The sequence below is a fragment of the Vanacampus margaritifer genome, chromosome 2 (assembly GCF_051991255.1).
Source record: "Vanacampus margaritifer isolate UIUO_Vmar chromosome 2, RoL_Vmar_1.0, whole genome shotgun sequence".
Taxonomy (NCBI): Eukaryota; Metazoa; Chordata; class Actinopteri; order Syngnathiformes; family Syngnathidae; genus Vanacampus; species Vanacampus margaritifer.
In genome coordinates this window covers 54,332,620-54,347,862 of record NC_135433.1, presented here as the reverse complement: position 1 = coordinate 54,347,862, position 15,243 = coordinate 54,332,620, and the positions used below count along the sequence as shown (strand labels likewise).

General features: G+C 36.8%; 1 protein-coding gene across 1 annotated transcript; it reads left to right on the top strand.

Moving 5' to 3' along the window:
• Positions 1-4,834: 4,834 nt before the first annotated feature.
• On the top strand, positions 4,835-15,182 carry bcl2l12 (BCL2 like 12). The gene is made up of 8 exons (XM_077557876.1): positions 4,835-5,012; positions 6,302-6,467; positions 7,644-7,848; positions 10,593-10,860; positions 11,162-11,269; positions 12,660-12,736; positions 12,904-13,167; positions 13,962-15,182. The coding sequence occupies exons 1-8, from the start codon at positions 4,850-4,852 to the stop codon at positions 14,001-14,003; spliced, it is 1,293 nt and encodes a 430-aa protein (XP_077414002.1). The 5' UTR covers positions 4,835-4,849; the 3' UTR covers positions 14,004-15,182.
• The last annotated feature ends 61 nt before the right edge of the window (positions 15,183-15,243 follow it).

The following is a 15,243-nucleotide window of genomic DNA, read 5'->3' as shown; positions in this document are numbered from 1 at the left end:
GTGAATTTCCTGTAAGCAGAGCCCCCACATCTTTTGCATAAATTTTAATAATCTACATTTAACAAAAATGTGTGATACAGTATAAATTCAAGCTTCATTATGATGATGTTGATGATTATTATTATTATTATTATTATTATTATTAGCAGCAGCAGTAGTATGTCTTTTGGAGCCTGGAATCAATGGTATCAAAATAAGCACACAAGAGGCACAATGATGAGCATTATCACATGTCAATCTGTCAGTAGTGTACATCAAGTACAATACAGTTCAAACACCTGCTGACCGTATCTTCATATTTAATGTTAGACCTATTCAAACAGTTGTGTTGCTATGGTGACACGCAATGAAGAGTTAATTACTGTGTGTACTGACTGTGCAAAAAGATGCGATCAAAGATTAAAAAGAAAGAACAACTAAACCTCTCTCATAAACAACAATCCCCCATGGAGAGCCCGCCCTGCAGTTAACAAGAGCATTTAACTCCTCTTTATCTGCACTTCTTGAGCTTCTCAAACATTCTGTATCACTCCATCAGCACCCTGCCCATTTGCCAGCAATCTTTTCCCATCCTGCTGCTCATTCTCTCCGTGTTTAACTGCGTCAACACACCCTTCAGTAAATTGCTTATTTGCATCACAAATATATTTGCAGACTCTAGAGGCCATTTCCTTTAGATTAAAGGCAATTAGAGGTTTATAGGCTATATATGGCAAATGTCCTGGCAAGCAAAAGTTTATATATGTATAAAAATGAAATTAAAATAAAGAGTGAGTATGAAAACGAACTCTGAAAACATTCAAGGAACTTGTACCACCTGATCAGGGAAGGTAATGCCATGGCGTGGGGCATATTTGGCGGCCAATGGAACTGGTTTCCTGCAGGGGGATTTCTGAAGTGCATCAGGCAGTATTATCTGCTAACATTCAGTCCAAGGCTTCAGAACTCATTTTGATGGTGCTTCACAATTCAGATGGACAATGACCAAAGTAATGCAAACAGAGTTTTTTTTAAGGCAAAGAGGTGGAATGTTAACGCAATAGGCAAGTCAAAGATTGGATCTGAATCGGATTCAACATGCATTTTACTTACTGAGGACAAGACTTAAGTGTAAATGCCCCAAGCAGGAACTGAAAAAGTAGAGGACTGGTAGAGCGGTCCAGACTTCAGACGCAAAGCATTGGCAAACAAGTTTTAAAAAGTCACATTTTGATTCAGAATTCTTAATTTGCCCCTTGCTTTTGGGACACAAAAGTGGGAGGCACACACTTAACACAAAATGTAATTCCTACAACGTTCCCCTGATTTGAATGTACATAACTTCAAATTAAAGCTGAAAGTCTGCAGGTAAAAATCAAATCTTGTTCATTTCATTTTAAATCCATTGTGTTTGCGTTTAGAACCGAAAAGATAATACTTGTGTTGACGTCCCAGTGTATATGTAACAGTCGTTCAACAATATAGACAGGGCTTGTGCAATGTCAGTGTTAAATGTTCGTATTGACCTTTTCCTGTCCTGTAGAGCTCGATTCAGAGCCATCAAACATCTACATCTCTTTATCTCCATCTCTCATTACCTCCACCAACCCCCCTCCATGCTCTCTGGGTGTTTGTTGTTAGCTTCCTGTCACAGAGGAAGTGCCTCACCCTGCCGCCTCGCTCGCTATTGGTCCCTTCTCTGATCAACTGTGATTTTGACCCAGTAAGGGGGGCTTACAAGAGGATAGAAAAGGCTTTGGGAAAAGGACAGAGGAGGAAGGCAGGAGGCTGCACTGAATACTTCTTCGCTTTACTGCAATGTTGCAGGGGGTAAGAATGCCATAGTTAACTTTATTCACTTTACTGTTTCTTATATTTAATGTAGACAGAATACGATAAAACACACCACAGTTGTGAAATTGCATCCTACCATCTGCTGCAATTATGTATGTGTAATTATGTGTGTTTTTTAAACTGTATTTTACCAAAAATGTGTGGTTAACCTCTATTTGTCATATATACTTTATGTATGTATACAATGCAATTTATTTTTGGAAAGGTATTTTCATTAGTCGTATTTGTTTTCTTTGAAAACACTCTAATTTTACAATCCAGTTTGACAATTGATTATGTGGAGTCAAGTCTGACCTTATAACCTGTCTAACAAATAATTGAAATCCCTTTACTTGATATGAGCTAGCATGCAGTCTTGTGATTTCTTGGTGTGACTACTCCCAATCCTTGTACCAGTGTCTTTATTTCACACAGACGCTGGACTAGTTTGGGGGGAGTTGTTCCAAGTAATAACGGCTTGAAATTCATCGCTGCATTCATAATAATGATATTATTATATTACACTATGCAGACTTCGATGTAACATAACCAAAATCATGTTATACTCTTGATTTTATGTGACAGGTGGTTGGACTCATCAACATAGCACTGTATGATTTGTTAAAGCAAGTAAACCAAAGATTAAGGTCAATAAAACACCATGTTGCTTTGCAAGGTGGGTGTCTCACCTTTGTTATATATAATGTGGAAAAAACGTGAACAATGCAAAATACAAAAGCCAGATCCAGATTCAGATCCAAATGTAATACAAACACTTTTTGGATGGCAAATGTGAACAATAAAAATACTACAATACATTTTCTTGTTTGGTCTGTGTTCAATGCAGGAACCGTAATAAATGTGTTTATTCTCGTTTCATGTCATGTTTTGAACCTAACAAAAACAAAAAATCAGAGGTGGCAAATCCAGGTCCAGAAATTCAAAACCCTGCCACAGTTTGGGTTAAGCCCCTGGTGCTAGCTAGCTATCTAGCTAGTTTCCTAGCAGGGAAACGAGCACCATGGGAGCCAGCTAGGAAGCTAACGAGCTAGCACTTGAGGCTAAAGCCAAACTGTAGTAGGGTTTTTACTTTCTGGACCTGGATTTGCCACCTCTGATTATAATTGAGGAGTTCTGGGGTAGAGTTGAGGGGGCAAATATTTAATAAATGAAAAGTAAAATATTATATAATATTTAAAATTTGATCTACACTGTTGATGATAGTGGGCCACTCATTCGCCTCACTTCCGTGCAGGTGGCGGTGGCGTGGAATTTAGATCCTACTCAGTGAATTAGATCCTACTCAGTGAATGTGTGAATCGAAGTGTGGAACTGTGGATGGTTGTCTGCCTCTTTATGTGCAATGTGATTGACTGGCGATCAGTGACCTAGCCTGGGGGGAACTAAACTGAGCGCCAGTCCCAAAATGAATAGTGAGGGTTAGACTCAAGAATAGGCAACAGGCTAAAAATATAAATAAATAAATAAATAAAAGGAAAAGAGTCTTACAACAAATGGAAGGAGAACACTTGGAGTGGGCTCCTCCCAGGGTGTATTCCGCCTTTCAGAGTCAGCTCCTACTCCCGTGACACTGAACAAGATGATGGGATAGGAAATGAACGGATACTGCTGGCGTGTGTGAGATGGGAAGACCAACATATTTGAAAAGATTAAAAAAAAATAAAAAATAAAAAATAAACATTCTTTGAGCATTTCCCCCTTTTTTATATTAACAATATTTAACCATAAAGTCAGTTAATGGGAATTGAACACAAGCACACAAATCAGAACTTGCCCAATACTGTACTCATCACATTTAAGCCCATCATGACTCAATGAGATGTAATATAATATTTGATCGAGAGTTGATGAAAAAAAAATAGATGATTTTTTTTTTTTGCTCCTTCAGTTCCTTCAATGACATTTCAAATAATCCATTCACAAAAAAACAGAAACACCCACAAGACTAAATAATTTATAGATGTCCTGAAACAAAATGTAACTGTAGAAGTTTTGTCCCTGCCTTTTGATGATCACCTTACATATTAAATATCTCTCACATACACTGGTACTAAAACAGCCATTTAGAGGAAGAGTGGGAAAAAAGTGACTCACTGTACATGGCTCGGCAGAAATGACATCAATCTAATTGCTCAGACCAATGGTAGACAATCAGTCATGTTTTCTATTTTCAATGTTTTTAGTAGTATATCACCCAAACCAGAGCAAAGTAACCTGTAACCTAAAAAGACAATATACTTTTTTTTTTTTTTAATTATATAACATTCACATATTTTACACACATTACTGTACTTGCAAACTACAGACACAATAATGCTAACAAAAACTTTTAAGGATTACGTCAGCAGTATTTTTAAATACATAGTCTAAGGTGTGTACATGACATGACACATCTCCCAAAAAAGATGAACAAATCAAATAATATGGATATGGTTTATTAACTGATTACCTTGAAAACAAAAAAGCAAAAGTAAAAGGTCTGCTTTAAAAAAAATAATAAAAAAAAAAAAATATATATATATATATATATATATATATATATATATATATATATATATATATATATATATATATATATTATAGCTGTACTACACGTATTAGTTTTTCTAACATATTTAAAGTTGCAATATGGAACTCCCCCCCCCCCCCCAAAAAAAAAATAACTTTACAATAAGCTTTTTATTTGACCATTTATGAGTGAAATGCATTCTAATTATTAGATTAACACCTTAGCTGTTCACAATGGGTACTCCTGCAAGCCTCTGGCCAATAGTTTTCAGACTGGATTCGGGTTAGAATTTCCCGCGCCCTGTCTCCTTATGTGACGTAATATGCGTGGTGTGTATGTAAAAAACGGTATGTTCAGTTTCATTTTTCGTCAACAGGTGACAGTAGCGATTCGAAATGGAATATTCTACGTTCAGAAGCTCCAAGTACTTTTGCCATTTCCGACATTTTGACGAGTGCCTCCTGACGAAATGTTAAATGAGCCAAAGAGGACATCTAGTGGCACACAATGACAATTACATCCACAGGGCAGCATGAAACTTCTTGTGGCAACTTTTGGCGAGTGTGCAGGCCGCGCCCACTCGCGTTGCTGAGTACTATCACTACTGTACAAACTGGAAAGAGGAGCCAGCGCAAATATCTACCCAGATTGAGGACACCGAATCACGAAGGTACGAAAACGTTTCAATGATTTTTCTTGTGACCATCTCTACGACACTTGGAGGCGTTTGGTAAAATCTGTATCAACCCAAAAGTTTGAGTATCACACAGGTCGTTTGTAAGGGCCCGGCTTACCTTGGCGTTTACAGCTTGAGGTGGTACTTTGATTCTAAATGAAAGTCAGTTGTACACAGCGATGGGATGATTTTAAAATGGTTCAGTCGCGGTAATATTTAGCGTTAGTTAACTTTGATTTCGTTTTACTTTGGGCGCCTCCGCGAACGTTTCTCGCGCGACCGCGCGCTCGAACGAAACCGGCTTCCCAAGTTAAGACTACATTGTCGTTCATTGCGTTTTCTAAGTCATCGAGTTAGTTGGTTAGTTCGTTTCAAGTAGTGAGACCTAGTGGTACGGAGACAAAGCGAGAGTTTTGTTAAAAGTGTAATTGAAAAATGTGCACAGTATCATCCGCGTTGTGACGTCACTGTGTTTTTCAATCGTGATCGAAATGGTGTCGTATCGCCGGGCATTTAACGTGTTTATATGAATTTTATTTAGTCGACCAACATACGGAATTTGTCTGCAACCGAAAGACAGACACTTCAAATATTTAGAGACAAGACAGTATGGCGTTGGAGGCAGGCACAAGCAAGAGAGACAAGTTGGTAGTGGTAACAAACAAAACAAATAGAAAGAGAACGAAGGAGTGGGGTGATGCCGATGCATCCTGGGAATCCCCCAAGAGGCTAATCGAAGCCAGTGTTTCCCAACCTTTAAGGCACATGATACTTTACATTTTAAAAAAATCACATGACACACCACCAAATAAAAATGTCACACATATATTGTGAAAATATGATAATTGCACCTTACCTGGTGTAAAGTCTAGAAGTTAATACAATGGTAGCTTAACTTCCAAGTTAAATTTCTTCAGTGTCAGCCAATTTACACATACAGTACAATAATTATATTAAAACAATAGTCCCCGTTAAAACAGTGACAGCTGCAGGATTTTTTCTCTCTCCCGGGGCTGAAAGAGGACTTGACCAATGCATTCCAGGATCTTAATCGCCATTTTGTTAGGATTTTGAAACAATTTTTGGGACATCTGCAATTTTGTTCAAATTCAGAGGTGTACGTTCAGCCCAATGTTGGTCAAATTCTGAAAGGTACAACATCAGGTTCCAGTGTATGTTTTTTCTTTGTTCTAAGAAAACACAGCGATGATTGCCATCCTCCGTTCAAGTAACACAATGAATGTACATTTTGTAATCCACTATTCTGTCTTGCTTCATATTAGTGATGTCTATGGGTCGCTCTTCCTCCGTGACCTCCATCTCTCTGCTTGAGATTAAAGCTGAGAGCCGTCTTGTCCTCCAAGCTTTCCTCCATCGAACACTGTCTGTACCATTTGTGGAGCGACCAGGCAGAGTCGGAGGTGTTTACAAGGATTACAACAAGTACAGGTAACTTACTCGTCATGCAAGGCGACTAATGGTATGGAGTTGTTATTGTGATTATTTGTTTGTGTCATCATTAGTGACAAAATACTTCCATAGAACACATTTCTGTGTAGTACTAGTGCTGGTCAGAAAATTTGAATGTCGAGGAAAGGTCCATTTATTTCAATAATTTGTTTCAAAACGTGAGACTTGCTAGATAAATTAGTTCACCACACACTAAGTGAAATATTTCAAGCCTTTATTTGTTTCAATTCTAATGATTGTGGCAAAAAGTCACACACACAAAACATCTACTGTTTCACACAATTAGAATATTTTATGTGACCAACAAAAAGAATCTCAAACACAGAAGTGTTGGTCTTCTGAAAAGTGTAATCAAGCCATATGCCCTCAGTACTTTGTTGGGCCTCCTCTTGCATTAATTACAGCATCAAGGCAGCGTGGCATGGAGTCCATCCGCCTTTGGCACATTTCAGGTGTTATTGTAGCTAGGGTTGTCACAATGCTAAAATTAAAAACTCAATATCGATACCCAGGAAAATACTCAATACTTGATGCCATTTTCGATACAGCAGAGATAATAAAAAAAAAATATATATATATTTTTAAAATGTATAGAAAATATTTTTTTATTAGCATAACCGCAAATAAATAATCAATTAAATACAATTATTAATAATCAGAAAATGAAAAAAAAACACTTTTTCACATGCAAATAAATTATGAATAAAACAAATGAAACAATACATCATACAAAAATTGCCACAATGACATTTTTGGTTGTCTGAGGTAATAAGAATTTTTTTTAGGTGGTTAACAAGTAATCAGAACTATAGAATTATCAGAATTATAATTACAATTTTGTGCAAGGCATATTATAAATTCATGGATAAACAGTTCTGTTGTCTAGTAAATAAATATGTCAAAACCTCAAACAGTATCAACTTATATGATATGACATGATGACATACTGTATGTGATTCATGTTGAGTAGTGAAAATTATATTAATATGTATACTTTAAAAAAAAAAAAACTTTTGCTTTTGCTGCCCTTCAGTGACACTGTCATTATACATTGTATGGGCATGGATTTTGTACCACGTAAGGATGAGAAGGTTTTACGTGATTGTGTGTGCCATCTGTTATTCATTACTGTTCCCACTGTTACTTAATTCACAGTGCTAGCGTCAAGCCAGAACCAAAAGTAAAAGATGGGTGGGATTCTCAAGCCGAAGCGCAAAGCTCAGGAGACGAGAAGAAGCCGGGATTTAAGGACTTCCTGAAGCAGCTGCCCCGGCGAAATATTGCACGCTCTTCTGCCAAAGAAGGTTCTTTAGAAAAAGACAGCAAGCCCATACCGCCAAACATTAAAGAGCTATCAGAGGTAAGCAAGTGACACCAAGCCTCCAAACGGCAGTTAATGTGCAAACAAAATGCAGCTTTTCTTGATACAAGCGTACTGTTTATCTGGGTTGGGACTGGCACTGGAGACCTCGCTTAGCGATTGCAATTTTATATGTGATTATCCTTCAAGGCCCTCTTGATAAATTAATCTGTATTACAATAAACCAGTGGTTCTCAAATGGGGGTACGCGTACCCCTGGGGGCACTCCAGGGGGTACATGGGGGGGAAAAAAACATCCTTGCAAAAATCCTTTAAAAATAATTATTGAATTAAATATTTCAGGCAAATATAAGTTCATAAAACCAATTTTATGTTCAATACACTATTCAATTTCATTATTTAAAAAACCCGCATTCTTCTCCCATACTAGAATGGTTCAACCCAACTTGTCACATGCTACCTAGTAGCTGTCAATCACTTGGAAACGCAAACAATGGAGTCGTGGTTTAAACGCAAGTCTTCTGAAATCACTGCGGCACAAGTGCAAAAGAAGGCCAAATGTACAGTTGTATTTTGAATATTTCATTTGATTTGGATTTAAATCCACAAGTTGCAACCCACCCAAGGCACTGTGGTTTTTCTGTGGGGAGAAACTTGCTAACAGTAGCATGAAGCCGGCGCATCTGCAGCGCCATCTGACAAACCACGAATGTCACGTTGGTAAGCCACCCGACTTTTTTAAAAGGAAATTCCAAATTCAGATCGTCTCAAGATATGATGCGGAAGGCCTCCACACAACATCCTCTTATGCAGTGTATTTGCTCGTAGTCGTAGCTAAAGCCATTCACTATCGCCGAAGACCTGCTCCTTCCAGCGGCTGTAGTGCTGGCTGAGACTTTATGTTGATTATTTTTGTGCACAAATATTTATCAATAATTAAGTTAATTATTTCTTTTTGATAACAGATCTCTACTTACGATGATCCAAAAGAGGACACTTTATGTTGATTATTTTGTTATTTTTTTGTGGACATTTAAAAAAAAAATATATATATATATATATATATATATATATATATATATATATATATAAATATGTTAATTATTTGTTTTTGAGAACAGATATGTTGGTACGGTTTTAAAGTTTTTGTTTTTGTTTTAATCCAAAAATGCGTTGCGCTAGCTAGGAGATACTTGGCTGAAAAAATATTTTACAGGGGTTACATCACTGAATAAAGGTTGTGAACCACTGCAATAAACAATATCAGATTCATTGAACATCAATGTTTTGGTCTTATAGGTGAGGCTTGTGTTTAAAAAAAGAAGAGGCAGATAAACCATTAATTAAGTCATTTTATTTATCTGCTTCAATAAGAGTTATCATCTCACAAAAAACATATTGTACAGATATATTCTATACAATGTGGCACATGGCATTGGCACATGTTATTTTCCTGTCTTGTTGGATTACTGATACAAATCTCAGACAGGTCTGATGACTGGATTTCTTACGTGAACCTACTGTAATTAAAGTAAAAATGATGCAGGGTGTGACAATCCTACGCTTCATGAAAATATCTTGAACCTTTACTGCTATGGAGGGTAAAAGTTATGGTTTGACCACTGTTAAATGATGATATAATTTGTCATCATTTGCGTGTTCCAAAAAATTGGAGATGAGACTTCTTTGTGACAAAAGCTCCTTCGAAGGATGATTTATTACGGAGATCTCCTGTCACACCAGTTGAATATCACGTAAAGAGTGTGTCAATCCAAGAGTGCGTGTGTGTCTCCTCTTTTGCGGAATACAGCTTTTAAAGAATCCAAATCAGTAAGAGAACACCTATTTCTCCTCCCATCATGAATAAGTAAAACAGATTGGTTCTCACACAATATGTTACATAATATTATTTTCGTACACAGTCCGCAGCTGTGTTCATCTTTTTAGACAAAATATACTCTCAGGGTACTTTTCGTACTTTTTTCCCAAAACAATATCTCACAAACAAATTGAACTGGATTTAGAGTGGCCGTGAGTGATGGTGCTCTCAGGGTATGTGTGGCAAAATCTGTTCTCACGAACAGAATGTGTGTGCGTAAAACACTGAGAAGGAATTTTATACAAAACAAGGTACCAGCTTAGGTTAAGGTCAAATTATACTGAGTTCAACACTATTTCACCTACTCTACACATCTATAAAACATTTCAACATGGTTAATATATGAAATAAAGAATTAAAAATGTTGATAATGTATAACACCACTAACATCCCATTATCCCAACCCTATTGAGATTCTTGTGGTCCATCCTTCAAATCATTGAGGAATTTCTTCAATCATCTTCAAATGAGATACATTATCCCAGGACCTAAAAGTTCAAAGAATGAGAGTTAACATGTAACTTGGCCAAAGGTGGTTTTAATTTAATTCAAATGTGTATTTAATTTGAAACAATCTTCACACGGGTCATTTTGTCTGTCATCACAGTTAACCAGTGATGGGAAAATCCATTTAGTTGTAGTTCATCACAGTCCAAAAGTACTTACCCGTATTTGATTGACCGGTTCATCATTTCCATGTGGAATTGGCAACAAACTAATTGGAGCTGAAGAGGAAATAATTAATGCAGTCAGAAAATCATACACCTTTGTAAGGTGAAATAATGTTGTCACAATTCACTATTTGTTTCAGTTCATAATCAAATTGTTTCTTTTGATTAATTATATTGATTATGCATCAACATTCTTATACCTTTAATATTGACCAGAAAACATTTTCCTGCAGGAAGATGTTTTGTCTCCGTCCTCTACATCCGAAGAGGATGACGGTGAAAAGAAACAAGACAAAAAGAAGAAACTGAACAAAAAAAAGCTGAAAAAAAGCCTTTCCAAGTTTTTCAACATAAAGATAGAGAAGGATAAGGCAAAGGAGAAGGAGAAAGAAAAAGAGGAGAAAGAGAAGGCGAAAAAGGAACCTGGATCTCAACCACAGAGGCCTTCCACGTTGCTATTTGACAAAACAGCTGAGCTAACACCGACCCTAGTTTCCCCAAGTAAGAGTCTCAATTACAAAAAAGAACAAAACAAACCAGCTTTGCCAAGCACTACAATGTGATGTAAGGGCTGGCACCACTTTAATGTCAACGTTTGTAATTGTTTGTGTCAAACATTGTAGCTTACAGGTTCAATTGAAAAAGTAACAAAAATGTGCATCAGCTTATTTAAATACTATTAACCACTATAGCTAGTTGAAGTAATTCTTAACTGATGACTCCAGGTTGTATGTCAAATGACATAGCAGATTTGACAATGATTGCTTGTATAACCATTGGGTTCTTGTTTCCTGGCATCTAGATCACCCTCCTACTTTTTATCACGAAGTTGCACAGAAGCTGGAAAAGATTGCCCAAAGGTCTACCAGTGGGAAAAGGTCGAGTCCCACCCTCCCGCAAGCTCCTGCAGGTAATACGCCTGGGCCCTGTTGGTCAATTACTTTAACCACTGTTTAACCCCTAACCGCCGGTTAAATTCCTCACCCGCCGTTAACTAACCGACCGTTAAATATGCGTTGTTCAAAACATGGTTAGTCAAGCTGTTAATTAACGTTCCGGTCAATGTTAACCGTGCCATTTACGTCACCGATTAGCAACAATAGATCCCACAATTCCTTTTGTTGTTTACTTCTGGATCGGCGAAATAAATGCATACTATCCAAACAACCCCTGGCACTCGCCGAATAAAAAGAAGCAGGAACTTGAAAACTTAATTATTCAATCAATGGTTGAAACAATTTATGAATTTTTGTGAATTTATTTATTTATTTATTCATTAGAATTTCTTTCCTTCTCCGGTGTGTCTTTTCAGAGAATATTTTGTGTAATAATTTTGCCAATATTTTTGTAGCATATAATATTATATATATATAATATATATACATATAATATGTTTTTGCATGATTTGGTTTGTCATATTTTTGTCAAATGTTTTTTTTGTCTAACATATTTTTGACTGATTTGTATTTTTGTGTTATATTTTGATAGAATAGTTTTGAGTTATTTGTCTTGTTTTTGTATTTACACACTTTTAATGTGTGTATTTTTCGTCTAATATTTGTAATTATTACTAATATTTTGTAATTAATGTTTTAAATTAAAATTAATTAAAAAATATTATTAAATTAAATTAAATAATTAGCCACGATTCACAGTCTTGGTGTCTTTTTGATTATTGACGTGAAAGCTAACAAGAAACATCACAGGTAACCTCTCTTTGAAATCACCTCCCACTAAATGTTGGGCAAGCCCACTCTGTCCATTTTTAGAACTCATCTTAAATAACACAAATTTTTATTTTTTCTCTTTAGACTCGGCATGAGACTTGGCATTGCATTACTGCTAAGCAGTAGCGTGTGCGTAACTCTTCCTCAAAATAATCACCGGTGTCAAAGTCAAGCCCTCGATACTCTTTCTTTTTCTTGTGCTCAACCACACTGTTAAAAGTTAGCAGCGGTCCTTAGGTGTGATAACTTTAACAGCTAGTTAAAGTTAACAGAGTTTTGAACAAGATAACAGTGCCGTTAATGTTAACGGTTGGTTAAATCTACTTAACCAGTGGTTAAAGATATAACCGAGTTTTGAACAACCGGGCCCTGGATGCTTACTATGCGTACAAACCCTACAAGGAAATAAATAATAAATAATCAAGTACAAAGTCAAAACCTGTTCCTCAGGTTTGGTCCACGTTATACCACACCATTATGTAAACTACTAAATTTATTGCTCTGGCCAGCTTATTGATTCTTGCTTAGTACATGACTCTCACTGAACCTAAAGTCATTCCCTTTTTCCTGAAGTTGTAGATGACAAAGAGTTAGTGGTCGAGCAGCTGGTTCAAATCCTGTCTGTCGAGGCAGATTCAATCAACAATAAGGTAGGTAGAAATTGTTATGTAATGTTATTGTTCACCAATAAAACTGCATTTTCTGTAATTAAGCTTCTCATCATGTGACCGCAATCTCCTCTCATCATTCCGACCTGATCACTTTGATCGATGCAGTGATTGCCTTCAGGATCAATAAAATCTCTAATCTTGTTCAGATTCAGATGGACCCATTTCTGCGTTCCAGTTTGTCTCGCCTATCGTACGCGTCCTTCGCCAGGCTTCTCGACACCGTCAGCAACACTCAGGTAATGGACGCGCCACTCCTCATGCCGACGGCGAGCCCAACGTTACGCCGCATGGCCGTCACCATGGAGGTGTCACGGCGGATCGTGACGGCAACTGGCGTCCATCGCATGCAAGGGTACGCAGAGTGCTACATGGAGACCTTTGCCCCCTGGTTAAAGAGTCAAGGAGGATGGGTGAGTGCTTGGTCATTCAAATAAAGCAATGCCTGATTTTCAACTAGTTCATTGTGGGAATGCTGAACGTTCCACGCCCACTCCCATACATATAACTGATCATCATGACCAGCTCTCTCCTACTGCTCAGTGTCGCAGTTGGTAAAGTGCATTGTCCAGCAACCAGGAGACCACGGGTTCTAATCCCACCTCCGACTGTACATTACAAATATATCCATAGCCATTATGCTAAGTGGTATACATGTTTAACATCTGATTATCATATCAGGAAATACGTTATAATTTCACTGAAATGAGTAATGCATGTTAGCTTTCATTCAACATCAGATGACACTTTTCAAAACAAATATGCCGTTATCCATGATTTTGAACAAATCAAGTTAGGTCAGTGCTTAGAGCAATTGCCTGCCACCATGGAGAACCTCGGTTCAAACCCCGTTTGGACCACATTTTAGTACATTCGATGGTTCGATACCAACTGACTATCATATCAGGAAATGGGTTATAATTTCTCTGAAATGATTAAATCCCACCTTAGGCAGATTGCAGTTCAAGTTTTCTTTTTATTCATTTGTCATAAAACTACAATTAAAACATTGTAATTTCCACATCATTTATCTTTCAATTCACTTCATAAGCACATGCATACAAATCTTAGCATTCAGCTAACAGCATTCAGCTTTTCAGCATTCCCACGCAATTTCTTCAGAAATTGCACTTTGTCTAGTTCGGTTGTGTATAATTCCCATTTGGTTTAAGCTTTACTAACATTTTATATTTCCTGTCATCCACAGGAGAATGTGGCAGATATGAAGGATCCTGTGGAATACGACTGAAGAGAAGAGCTTCATCTTTTATTATTATTATGATTATGATTATTGTTATTTCAACTGTGCCATGCAGGGTCTTGAAGAAGTGTTGTTCCATTGTTTAATTTGATGAAGTTAATGCTGTGAACATTTACTCATCAACTTGGATGATTGCTCTGTCAAAGCAAGAGGCCTATCAAGTTTGAATAAGACTGAAAATGGTTGAGGAATGATTATACTCTATATGTTCTTGCTGACAACTTGGAGTGAGACACACTTTAAAATCAAGCAATGGCTGTTCTGGAACCTGTGCCAGTAGTTTCAGGAAATAATAAAACATCACATGTTGAGGGAGTTTTCTCCTTATGATGCACATAAACTATTTGCACCAGCATCATTAAGAATTTGAATGCTTAATACTACCTCCATTGAGTGTGTGGCTGTTTAGAGATGCTTTAAGTTTCATAAAAGTTCAGTTTATGGTTCACCCTGTTCCATGTACAAACACTACCATCATGTTTGTTTTTTTGTGTTGCTGAATATCTGTTTTCAAAACGTCAAAACCTTGAAATCATCCATCACCATACAACAATGTTTTTCTATTGTGTAGAACTAGTTTTGAAAATGTTATATATGTGTAATAAGTTATTCAATGTGTATGTGTGTCTCTCTTCTTAGGTTAAGAGGTTTGTATTATGTTGTTAGTTTGAATGTTTGATGGGAGAACATTCAACTATGCAACAAATTCTGTTGTCCACTACAAATGGAAACTTTTTTTAAATTAATGCTGTCTGCAGTTTTTTTTTTTTTTTTTTTTTTTACCATTTTTGTGTTTATAAGTACAGTACAATATTACAACCAAAAAAGAGGGAAAAGAGGTAGGGCAGCGATATAAAATATACACATATTTATTTACAGCCTGAAGAGCCAACCGTTTCTCAGAATATGGAAGGGAAAATAATGATATTAGTGTCAAGCATCAGCACTGTTTGAGTTTACAGTCAGTGCAAGTCTACCAAGCAAGGACAGTTTACATATAAGTGCCAAACTATTTGATTGCTCCATGAGCTTTTTTGTGAACTTGCTGTTTTTGCACTGTAGGAATTGAGAGTGGACTTAGGGTACGAGACGTATTTTTCACGTGATTGTATGAAAACGAGTTTGATCTGTTAAAAAAAAAATAGAAAATAAAACTGTCGACTGGAAGGAATCATGTGTAATGCTTTTGTTGCATTTCTGCTCAGATCTGCAATCTACAATCGAGCTA